The 12,129-nt window shown below is 38.8% G+C and overlaps 1 protein-coding gene across 1 annotated transcript in view; it reads left to right on the top strand.

The window, feature by feature from the left end:
* grin2ab (glutamate receptor, ionotropic, N-methyl D-aspartate 2A, b) overlaps positions 1-12,129 on the top strand; it is a 227,224-nt gene that overhangs the window by 158,308 nt on the left and 56,787 nt on the right. The window contains exons 9-10 of the mRNA XM_041785148.1: positions 10,035-10,149; positions 10,255-10,457. Of these exons, the coding sequence (XP_041641082.1) occupies positions 10,035-10,149; positions 10,255-10,457 (318 nt within the window). The remainder of the gene's footprint in view (positions 1-10,034; positions 10,150-10,254; positions 10,458-12,129) is intronic.

Here is a 12,129-nt window from a genome sequence, read left to right as displayed (position 1 = left end):
ATATGGACCGACTTTACTGCACATGCCACAGCCTGCTGATGTGTAACTGGTCAGAATGGCTGGGTCTTCAAATGCCCTGCAAAATAAAAATCCAGACCCCTGAGTCCACAGTTACGAATAGATCTTAATTAAATAAAAGTTAGTTGATGAGTGTTGGGGGTTTTACTGTGAATGTCTTTATGATGAAGTCAGTTTTGATTCTTTAAGATCATGGACCTAAAAAGAAAGACGTCTTTGGTGATTTCTGGTGCAGGGATGCTCTTACAAACCCGAACAATAATGAAAAGGAGACAAACCTTAAGAGCTATGCTTAAAGATAAATGAAATAAAGTTGGTTACTTTGTCAATGAATTTAACATGGTGCAGCTTGCTTTAGAAATATTAAAAGAAAATAAATTTGGTCAATTGTAAATAAATTTAACCAAACAGAGTTCATTGTGAGGTAATCCATGAACAACAAACCCCCTGTGTCTGAGCAGAAGTCACACAATATCAGCCAAGGTTAATTTATCAAATCACAACTCTGCAAAGCAGACACTTGCAAAGTAGTATCCTATTAAAAGAGATATCTGACTGTGTATTATGGCACACAATCTTGATATTTGTTCTAATATCAATGATGTAACTCTAGTCTCCATGCATGACTGCACACCTTCATCTGTGAGGCTCCAGAGCTGTTTAGATTTCTATCATGCTCATAAACCTGTTGCACATGAGCACTGATTCAAAGATAGGAAACTCCTTCAGGTAGATAAAAAATTGACAGGGATAGTACACCAACATAGAATGGTGTTTTTCCGGAGAATTTCAGTAGATCCCTCTTGAAATTGTTTTGTGCATCATTATAGGCAGCATCTTCAAGCTCAGCAGTCAAGGTTAGGGATGGAGATCAAAACCTGGTTCTGTATGTTTCAAAACCCAAATTCAATAACGTTTTAGCTTACTGCTATCAAGTCTTAGGGCTCTATAACGTCATTTTGTTGTATCACTGGTGCATAAAACAGTTCTTGTGGAGGAAACATAAGCTGAAAGAATTGTGCATTAGATTAAAGCAAAATGTGGTACCTTCGACTGTCGGCATGAAAGAAAACAAAACTACAGCTAAGGGAGTAGCATGCTCTCTCAGCACTGGCGACGACGTGTTTGTTTAAAAAAAAACAAAAAACAAAAAACAACTATGTTGAAACCTGTGCTGTAGAAGAAGGGCCAGTGTGTCCACAGCTGGTGCTTAAGGCTCTGGGAGCTCTCACAACCTCAGTTTTAGGAAGTCTCACCAGTGTTTATTCTTTCAGGCTGCAAGGTTACTTGTGCTTTCCTGTGTAGTATCTGTAAAGTTATCTCTAAATAGCCCTGTGTGTTTCATATTTATTTTTTATGAGGATATATCACCAAGAAAACACAAAATCAATGGAGAGGAATCCTGCCTGACAGAAGTAGCAGCTATAACCCTAGAAATTTTAAAATTCAGATTGGTTTCCCTTCCGCCATTATCAGTAATCCTGCCCCTTCTTGATTTTAGATAGATGAACGTTATTATCTGCATGAGGAGTGACAGAAATTCTTCTTTGACAAGGCTCAAACAACACATTTAAAATCACACTTAAAAGCACATTTAAAATCCAAAACACAGTCATAATTGGAATGTTAAAAGCAACAGCTGATAAAAACAAGTATTGTGTTAATTGATAAAAACAAACTCATTTCATATTGTTCAGGGTGGTTACTGCAGAGGGAATGAAGGTTTTTTGTAGATATTTTTCCAGGCCAGGGGAACTTTGTATTGTCTGCCTGATGGCAGTAACTGGAAGGAATGATGAGGGGGGTGAGAGGGGTCCTCTGTGATCAGGGTGGCTGTCCTGATCTGCAGCACCTGTGGACCTAAACCCAAAAAATGCATATCCTCACTTAACCCTCTGAGACTCCTGTCATATACAACAAGAAGAGACACAGTTTACGAAAAGGTGAAAAAAAACCCAAAAAAACTTCTGGACCTTTTGCAGCCTGCCGTTGTACCGTTCTAATAATGCTCTCCATGCCTTTGAATTCCTTATAAAGCTTTTCTAGCAAGCCTGGACTTTGGGTGACTTTCTTGGTTCTTTAAAGATTAAATCTGCATCAGTTACTTAGACATTGAATGTCTTTTTATCCATTTTTGTAATCAATTTTCTGATCTTTTCCGCTGCTAGCGGCTACAGCTATCCACCATTTTGTATCCCACAATGCTCTAAGATAAGATAAAGATAAGATAATGGGCTGTGACAACCAGTAGCGGGTTGTTCTGTTGTTGTGTCATGCTGCATTGAACTGTGCTTGTCTTTACACTGAGCTCATGAAGGGCCTGAACAACTGATAATAGAGAGAAAGAGAGACAGAAAGCCTGTGACATGGCCCTCTGTGTCTCTGCAGACAGGAACTGGTTTGAATAATGGCTCAAATAAAGCCAATACAATGTCTTTTTTTTGTGAATATGAGACTATTTTGAAGATTGTCAGGGTTGTCACAAAATGATTACTTTTTCACTTTTGGTCCCCAAGAAATGGGAGAACACGTCTGTGCAAAATAAAGTCTTGGTCATTATTGTTTACGCATAAAAACCTTTGAGTTTTATGTCCGTTTCATTTTTTCTTTTTTCTTTATAGTCCCATAACTTTTTATGAATTGAAGTGGCATTACTGCTGCACACATATTCTTAAAGCTAAGGTTGCAGTGAAAAAAGGATGTTTAAAGCTTGACTGTGCACCACAGGAACTCATGACTTTTCGACTTTTCTTACACCCCTTCTGTCAAAAATGTAATGTCTTCCCAACAAATACTTAAAAACTATCAAAAGTCTTGTCAATAAAGGCCGGGATTGCGAAGGAATATTAATAAGGATGTCAGTATCAAAGTAGCTATCGCTAATTTTTCACATATTGCTGCCATAAATTTGTCTTTCTTTTGGTGTTTTCTTGTTTCTCTTGTCCCTTTACTCTTCCTGCTTTTCTCCCACCCCTGCCCCTCCTTCCAGTCCCATTCCAACCCCAGTGCAGCTTCATCAGAGGGCTGTCAACATGAGGCTGGTCTGCTCAACAGTCCTGCCCCTAAGGGAAGGCTTATGTCGCCACTGTAAAGGACTAGATACTGCTAGTGCTGTGCTCTTGGTGATTAACGCTGGTCTATTATAATAGGCCAGATCAGAAAGTACGGTCAAGACCTTCCCTCTTTTTAAACTGTCTTGAGATAACTTTGGCTATGAATGGGAGCTTGAAGATTGATGTCAATAAAAACAAAAAAAAAGTTCTTCCCAAGTCAGTCAACTATGGTCCCTAAGTCTTTTGCTGCCATGTCAGCTTTGTCCCTTTTTTTAGAGGAGTTACTCTGAATGGAGGAAATCCTGTTTGACTCTACTCATACACTTTTATGCCTGGCTGTACATATCATTCATGTTTAGGTTGACAAATGTAAAACCATTTTCTATTCTGGGAAAGGCTGCACACTTTACAGTTGGAAAAAAAGGGGAATCTCCTCAGGCCTACAGCAGTGATAAATGAAAATTAAAAAGGAGAAAAATAATGATATTCATACCCACATATTTTTTTGTCAAAGCGTCAGGGAGCCACTGGAGAATTGCTAAAATGCTGCATGCAGCTCTATAGCCGCAGGTTAGCGACCTCTGGTCTGGGGACTTGCATAACTGTGTTTGTCTTTGTAGCTGAGGGTTGAGCAGCCTTACATAACTCTTTTAATGTACTAATGAGAGGGGCAGAGGCAGAGCGGACAGCAGTGTTTAACACTCTGATGTCTCATGACATTTTACACTTTTAGCTCTAGTACACTGCTGCTCGCTGCATGAGCTCTTCCTGCTGTCCTAGTGGACAGACAATGAACATCAGGCAGACCTCTGTCTCCAGGCTGCCTGTGTTAACCACAGCCTAGTGTGTATGTTTGTGTGTGGTCTGCGTGTGTGAACACCTTGCTGCACATGACTGCATTCTCTGTCATTAAGTCAGGATTAAAGCAGCTTTTACTAGCTTTGTTCTCCCTCTGTTTTTTCTTGTTATGTGGCTCTGTGGGTGGCACGCATGTGTTAGGTGCATGTGTGTGTATACATGCACTTCTGCATAATAGTGTGCATGTGTGAATGTACTCCCCTCTGAAGTCTCTGTGATGGAGAAACCTTCAAATCCTTCCAACATGAAGAGGGCACAAATGGGCGCACACAGACATGCATGCAAGCACATTCAGCCTGGTAAAGGCAAAGATTCTGAATCTGTTTATAAGGCTATATTGCTTCCTCTAAAATTCAGCGATGGGATATTGGAACTGTGTCTTGAATATAAGGCATGCAGTGCTTAAAATATTCTCAAATAATTCTGAAATCTGTGTAGAACTGACTGAAAACATAAAGATCAGGTTGCTAGCTCTGCAAATGTATAATGACGTATGAGTTGCCTCATTAGAATAAGAGCCACAGTCTGATTTTCAACATTATGGCTTTATTATCCCATCTGTCTCTCTTATTAGACCATCACAGAATATATCAAAGCATACACAATATTGCCTTTGTTGACAGGTTGATCCAATATAACCCAGACCTCAATAGGAGCTGAAACCTTTTTTGGAAAAGTGTTTTTTCTTCCTGTCAGAGGTACCTCATTTGTCTCACTAAGTTATTAGATAGAATTTGCATATTTGTCAAAACAACTGCAGCCAATTTTTGTGATAATAAACTGACAGGTTGGATTTCCCTCCTCTGATTTGGAAGTGGTGAGGCTGTGATCAAAATTCTGCATACATTAGTCTAGATACAATCTTGCCGCAGTGTGCATATAAACAGCGTGAGGTGGAGAGGAATAGGACAACATAATCTGGCACTTAAAAGACACTATCAGCCCCGTTGGATTTGCTGCCATTCTTGCCTGACAGGCATTAATATCTCAGGCTTGAGTTCAGCATTATTTGGGCTACACAATGGTAGAGGTTTTTATTGAGGTTTGTCCTTGCAGTAAATTTCAAAAGGTTATTCTGTTTGATGGGACCACTGTACCATGCAAACCCCTAAGCTGTCACTTTTTTTCTAAAAAGATGTGCCCTGCCATAATAGAGGATTTAGAAAAAGCCTCCCATCTTTCATTATTTGTACTTTTAGAGTGGTCACACAATGGGTAGTACTTCAATAATAGAAAATGTTCCACTGGCAGTCGTAAATAGACCCACATTTTGAAGACTGCATTAACAACAGCTGCTTCTTTTTGGTATATTTGTATGTGCATGGTGAAGCTTTTAAACCAATACTGAATTTCCAGGAAATATAAACTATTTTGCATGCAGTCATTCAGACTATTTTTAATGTCACTGTAAATCTCATTTTGTTAACATAACAGAGGCTGACAAAGTGACATGAATTTACATATGAGTACAAATATGAGGTATAATCTGCCTCTTTGACTCTCCGCAGAAACACCAGCCTCATCCGTTTAGATCAACATCTTTTCCCCAAAAAAGGTAACAAACCTGAAATAGGAGGAGACAGCAGCTTCCCAGAATAGACTGTCACAGTGTTTCCGCTATATGTATTCAACTGTGGCAATGCACTGTGACAAGGGCAGCACCTGCTGCACCATGAAGATTATCCAACGTAAAAAATATATCCATGTCACTAATAGTCAAAGGCATTGTAATCTGTAATGACAAAGGCAGCTTCTATTATACAGCCCAGATGAGTCTCTTATGTGTTACTTTGTAGGTTTATATATCAAATTATTTCTGTTTGCTGAGAGAGTTTATACGCCCGGCAGAGCTGTTTGGTATTTTTGCTGTGCCTGCGTGCGAGGGAGACAGGGACCTTTTATTTACTCAGTGTGACTGAAGCCTGATTTGAAGGGGCACAGGCCTGATTCCCAGTCTTTATAAAAACACATGATTAATGTACCTTTGGCTAATCCACTGCCCGACAACAATATTTATGTGTGTCGACTCTAATATCCCTCCTGCAGATGAGACAACACAGGATCCCACCTGTTTGAATTGGTGTTATTATCATAGTTTTCATCTGCAGGGCGCATGCTAAACAGCCCTCAAACGATTCACTTGATGCATCTTGACTTCCTGTCGCAATATTGGTTTATGCCTGAGTCTTCATGGCTGTGTGTCTTGTCCTCCTCACATTCAAAACAGCAGTTTATTTATGGGCCCTTTTGGTCTATTGCTTTTGGCTGTGGATTTTTGTAATGCTTATTGCATGTTTACATTTAAGTAATGGTAAGAGATAGGGAAAACAGTTTTTCTACAGAAGTGGTTTTTAACTGGTCTAACCTCAGAACGGTCCAACACCTCCCTCATGAGGATTCATGACCCACATTAAAACAAAAATCCACCATTCAAATTGTTTTAATGAAAATGTACTTTTAGCCTTAGATGGAACAAAACATGATTGAGACAGAACAAAACCAGCATGTTTATGGTACACTTCATTACAAAAGCATGCTTTTATGAGTACATGCACATTTTGGTTGTTTTCAAGTAATACTGCAAAATTATCACATTATCATGGGACAACAAGCTTTGTTATTCCAAGAAAATAAGATTTAAAAAAGTCAAGATTTCAGGGAAACAACCAAACTACTTCTCGGGACAAAAGCAGATTAAAAAATATAGACATATATGGATAGACAAAATTGTCCTCTAAGTGCTTCCGTACTCCATCATGCATAGTGAAGTGGTAATATGGTATGCCAGGGTATTTTAAAAAAGCCACAGTATTGATATAATTACTGTAATAAAAAAGGTGTTTTTTAATGAGTGAATTTTTTAAATAAATGAAATGAAGCTGGGGAGTTATGTCTGTTGATAATCTCGAGTGCAATGATTCACACCTGACATGCATCCTAATTAAATCACATGACTCACATCTTCCTAAATTACTGGTCTAATTAAGCTGCAGGATATCCAGTCTCTTCAAATTCTGTACTGTATATAAAAATCTGCGAGGAGTGATTAAGTTGGAGCCTGACGTCAAACATGTTATTTTACCATAATAAATTCTTAAACAAACTACAGCATGAGATTATTGGCCGAAATGCTGTTAGAGCTTGTGTCTGTTTCCAGCAGCAGCATGTGTGTGATACCAGAAAAGCGACAACAGTACTCCTAATGATTTAGGCCTCACTGATCAAACCACAAACCTGTCCAAAAAAACAACCTTCTGCTGATATACACCCAAACTTTTGCGTCACATCACAGTGCTAAACATGACACCCCACTATGGTCATCTCTAAAGTCAAATTGGTAAACATGCTCCACTGGTTGTGATCCACAACAGTGTGAGCTGAAAATACCTTCTTCTTAAAGTAAATCAGTGATGAGAATTTGAGTTAATAACCATATATGCAGGGCGCTGCAGCAGCAACATCAGGCACAGTTAAAATCATCTTTTTTTTTCAAATGTTCAGATTTACAAACTTTTTTTTATGGGATTTGAAGGTGAAGTTAATCGGTGGTTGTTGGTTACTGGGATGTTTTTTTACACATTTTGCAAAGTGAAATCACAGCTGCTCAGAGCACATTATTGTTGTGCAATGAGAAATTGAACAATACTTGCATTACATCTTTATCTGTTTGATAGCACACAAAACCTTACTCCACATTTCTAGGTCCTGACTGATAATCGTTTGAGATTATTATCTCTAAAAAAAAGGTGGAAAAGATTGCATACACAAGAGGGAGAGGAAAAAGGACAAAATTTGATTTGATCCTCTGTTCTAATATTGCTCTCTTTCTCAGTTAAGTAGGAATACAATGGTGCAACTATAAAGCGCTTCCAGCAGTGTTAATTTTGTTGACTAAAACTATGACCAAAAATGTAAGTCGACTACCTTTCCATGAGGAAAACAAGACTAAGACAAGCTAAAAGTAGATCTCTGGTGACAAAAAAGTGATGAAAACTAAGTTAAGTTTTCATAAAGGAGATTAAATAAGACTTTAGTGTAATTTTGTTTTCGTTAGATGTTCAAAATCCATGTTACAAGAGAGCACAAGCTGTTAGATAGGGGGAATCTGGTGCTCATCTGCATTTCAGCTGTAAAAAGCAGGGTTTCTATTCAGAGAATAAATGTTTTGCATAAATTTTGAACCAAATGTAAGGGGTTTTTATGGACAATAACTGGTCTAAAATGTTATCTATCATCAACTAAAACACACAAAGGTATAAATGACTAAACTGTGGCTAAAACAAGACTTTAGCCATATTCGCACAGGATTAGTATTTCCCAGGGATCTCTGGTCATTTGTAATAAAAATACAGGATGTCTGCTCTTTTAATTTGGTGTGAATCAACCATGTCTTTAATTTGTGGAGTAAAAATTCCAGAGAGAATTTAAAAATGGTCAAAATGTGCTGCTTAACATTCAGTAATACTTAGACTTCAACAGCTGATTTGGATGAGGAGGGCTGTTGTTGGTGCGTAACAATCCAAAATTAATAGATCGAAGAGTAATATCAGCTGCATAAAAACTGTAGGAGAGGTTCACATTTTACACAAGACGTCTTGTTCCCACATAGATAAAGGGGAGGGATGCATTTCTAATAGCACATGTTGTCTATAGGGAACTCTGGTTAACCGTGTGTACAGGACACATGAAGCCAACGTCACCCGCAGAATCTGATGTGCACGATATTGTCATTTTGTATGAACTTTAGAAATAAAAATCTCCTGTTTGCATTGCTGCAATTTTCCTTCAGAAATGTCTGTAAATTTGAGTGCATTACAGACTTCACTTATCCTGTACGAATGCACCACACCAAACACTGATGTCAGGGGGGAATTCAAAAATATCAGAGGTACACAGGTAACTCTAATGCCATGCAAATAGTACTTAAGACTGAGTTTAGAATAGCTGTGAAAATTAACTGTTCCAGCGGTCTTGCAATAAATGTCTTTTTTGTATCTTTTAAAGACTCAAAGCATTGGCACATTGCATTCAAACATGTGTCGGGGCATCACTCTACTGGCCAGGCTTGGGCCTGCACACCAGCAAATGCCTGATCATGTCATGTGTAATTTTATTTTTAAACACCTGGCTGTAATTGTAAGATATTCTGGGAGGTTTTAACAGTGTGAAATTTGATGCTGCCCGATTTTGCTTCAAGGACTTTTTGCCTGAATTTCCATTCACATCTCAAATTTGCTACCCTCCTTTAGGTCCTGACCCCCCTGTTGAGAACCATTGCCCTATGATATACATAAAAGTTGTGTAGTTTGAAATGCAAAAACTGTTTTTTGCAGAGGATTAAAAGCTGCAGAATTTTGGGTTTTTATAATATTCTGTTTTGTCTGATAATATTTTACTGAAAGAGCATCATTGCAAAACCTTTGTTTGACACTGTGTCAAAATAAATCAGACTGTTTCTAATAAAACACAAAAGACGGCAGAAGAAAAGAGTTGCTGCAGTTGCTGTTGTGATTTTGAATTTTTAGTAAAGTTCCTTAGACATCTCTCAGTTCCCCAAGTGGGAATTCATGCTATTATTCAACCTTAACTCTCAGAATATCCTCTCCTTCTAAAAATTGTTTTACCGAAGCGAGAGTATTCTTAATCCCCATATCACTGTGTGTGATAGCGGTTCATTTCCTTCTCTCTGCTGCTTCACTGTAGCGAGTGTGTAAATGTTTCAGCAAAGGATCTGTTTGCGTATGCATGATAACTGTAGTGAGTAACAGAGTGAGGGCAGCCTTTTTGCACCAGTGGCTTGTCTTTCAGGCGTATATCTGTGGAGAAATCAATGCAGAATGTTGATGGGAGAGATATGTGGCCTCTGACTCTTCCCCTCCTACACACACAACAGATGCACTAACACACACTCACAGAGGCATACACACTCAGGCATGCATGCACACGCAGTGGGTGAAGACAGCATTGATTTGAAGAGGATACTCTTGCAGTGATTACAGAGTGCTTAACTTGTTATTTCAAATGTATCTGCTCTTGTGAACACACTTGAACAGATGCAAACAAAAGCAAATAACGGCTTCCTACTTTTTCTCCTGTTTGTTTTAGACACATGATGCACGTATGGAACGATGGGCGGGACTTATCCTTCACTCCAGATGGTTACCAGGCCAACCCTAAATTGGTTGTCATCGTCTTGAACAGTGAAAGGAAGTGGGAGAAGGTAACAAATGGACACAGTTGATTTATGACAACAGCAAGGAAATTAAAATGTCACCCCGCTTCAATTAGGACAGCTATTCCTGATTTTCTGTTTGTGCACACGCAGATGGGCCGCTGGGAGAACGGGACGTTGTCGTTGATGTTCCCCGTGTGGCCGAGGTATAACTCCTACGGGGACGAGGATGCAGATGAGAACCATCTCTCCATCGTCACGCTGGAGGAGAAACCTTTTGTCATTGTAGACAATGTGGACATCCTCACTGGAACATGCATGAGGAACTCTGTGCCCTGCCGCAAACACGTCAAAGAGTAAGTGGACAAAAACACAACACCTACACTGCTCAAGAGCCCTTCAAATACCACTCAAGTTACTCAAATAAAAGCCGACAATCCTTAAACTGGAGGTGTCGGACCTGTTCGTTCTTTCAGAGAAGTTAGATCCAGATGTTGAGAGCTTTTTACACTCAACTCTACTTTCATTTTTGTAAAGATGAATAAAACAGCACCTCTCTAACTCGTTTGTCTCAGAACATAATTGTCAATCACTTGCCCTTTGCTTGTCCACTTTTGTTCTACAAGGATCTCTACCGGGCCCACTCATTTTTACTTTATATAATAATGACTCACCATCTGTTTGTCCTCCAGACTGAAATCCAAATGTATGTGCCTGACAGTGTGATATATTCACATGGGAGGACTGGAACACAATACTGAACTCACATAGGCAGTGCTTTATGTTGGAGCTTACAGCATGCATGTTCTGTGTCGCACCAGATGTCTTTTTAAACCAGGAGAATAGGCGTATGTATTAGTATTCAAGTCTCATTCAGTGTAGCTTATTTCTGATTCATACAGAACAACTCCGCGTATCAACCCAGACAGCCGAGATGTTAATCAGTGATTTCCCCTCACATTACACTTATTTTATGTTCCTTGTCAGTGTCGTAGGGGGTAAAACTCAATCCCAACTTCTGTCACAGAGTTGAGCACATACAGACAAAGTAGCTCTTGTCTGGCTTGCAGATAATCACTTCTGTCAGTATTAATAATTAATTGCTCTCTGTTGCTGTCAGCTTGCTAATGCCAATCTGTCAGTGTACTTGATTTTTGTTGTTCTGATACCCCTTTAATTGCTTTTGTTTCCAAATGTTGTCTTTTTTATTGTTTCATTAATGCAGTGTGATTTGTGTGTTTTTTTAGATGTAGTGAGTGTGTTGCTTGTTTTAAATATTCCAATTACAAAGGCTGCACTGTTTTCCTCTGTAGTACATATTCTCTTTTAAACGCTAACATCCATCACTTTAAGGCTCTGCATTCTTGTAGTGCTTTCATTTCCATAATGTTTGTATTTTAAAGTTTAATCCAGGTTTTTTTTTCAATCTCATTACCAGATTTATTTAAAATGTGGGTAGGTATGGAGGGAAAAATGGCTTTGAGGAATTCAATCTTAATCTCGAGTCTTACAAGCCACTGAACACTTAATTCATTTAACCAGTTCTGAATACCAAAATACCAGTGAGCTCACATCTCTCCTCCTGTGGTTTGATTCTGCCTCACTGGAATTATCTGCCAGAGTTCAGGTTCAAAAATGAATTCGGATGTAAAAATTAAGTGGGTTAGGTTTTCTGTCCCTTCACCAAACTTTATCTCGAACAGAGACAACCGTTTATCTCAAGCTGCACATTGGATGATGTTCAAATCATAACCATTAAAAAACATACATAGCAGACCTTTGACATTAAATGCACACACCAGATACTTTTACCAGACAACAATACCACATCGCATCATCAAGCGTGACATCAGAAGAAAAGTAGGTGGATGATAAATGACATCCTCCTGGCATTCCTTCTGTTTTGCAGTGAAAAACATTAGAGATATTATTAAGTCAATCATGTCGCTGCAGGAAGTCCACATGGTCTTCTTTTTCAACAATCCACTCTACTCTGATCTTCAAAAGTGTGCAGCGGCTCGGTGGGTA

This window comes from Cheilinus undulatus, linkage group 4, assembly GCF_018320785.1.
Source record: "Cheilinus undulatus linkage group 4, ASM1832078v1, whole genome shotgun sequence".
In the NCBI taxonomy this organism is placed as follows: domain Eukaryota; kingdom Metazoa; phylum Chordata; class Actinopteri; order Labriformes; family Labridae; genus Cheilinus; species Cheilinus undulatus.
The sequence above is the reverse complement of the archived record's forward strand: the minus strand, read 5'-3'. Positions and strand labels throughout refer to the sequence as shown.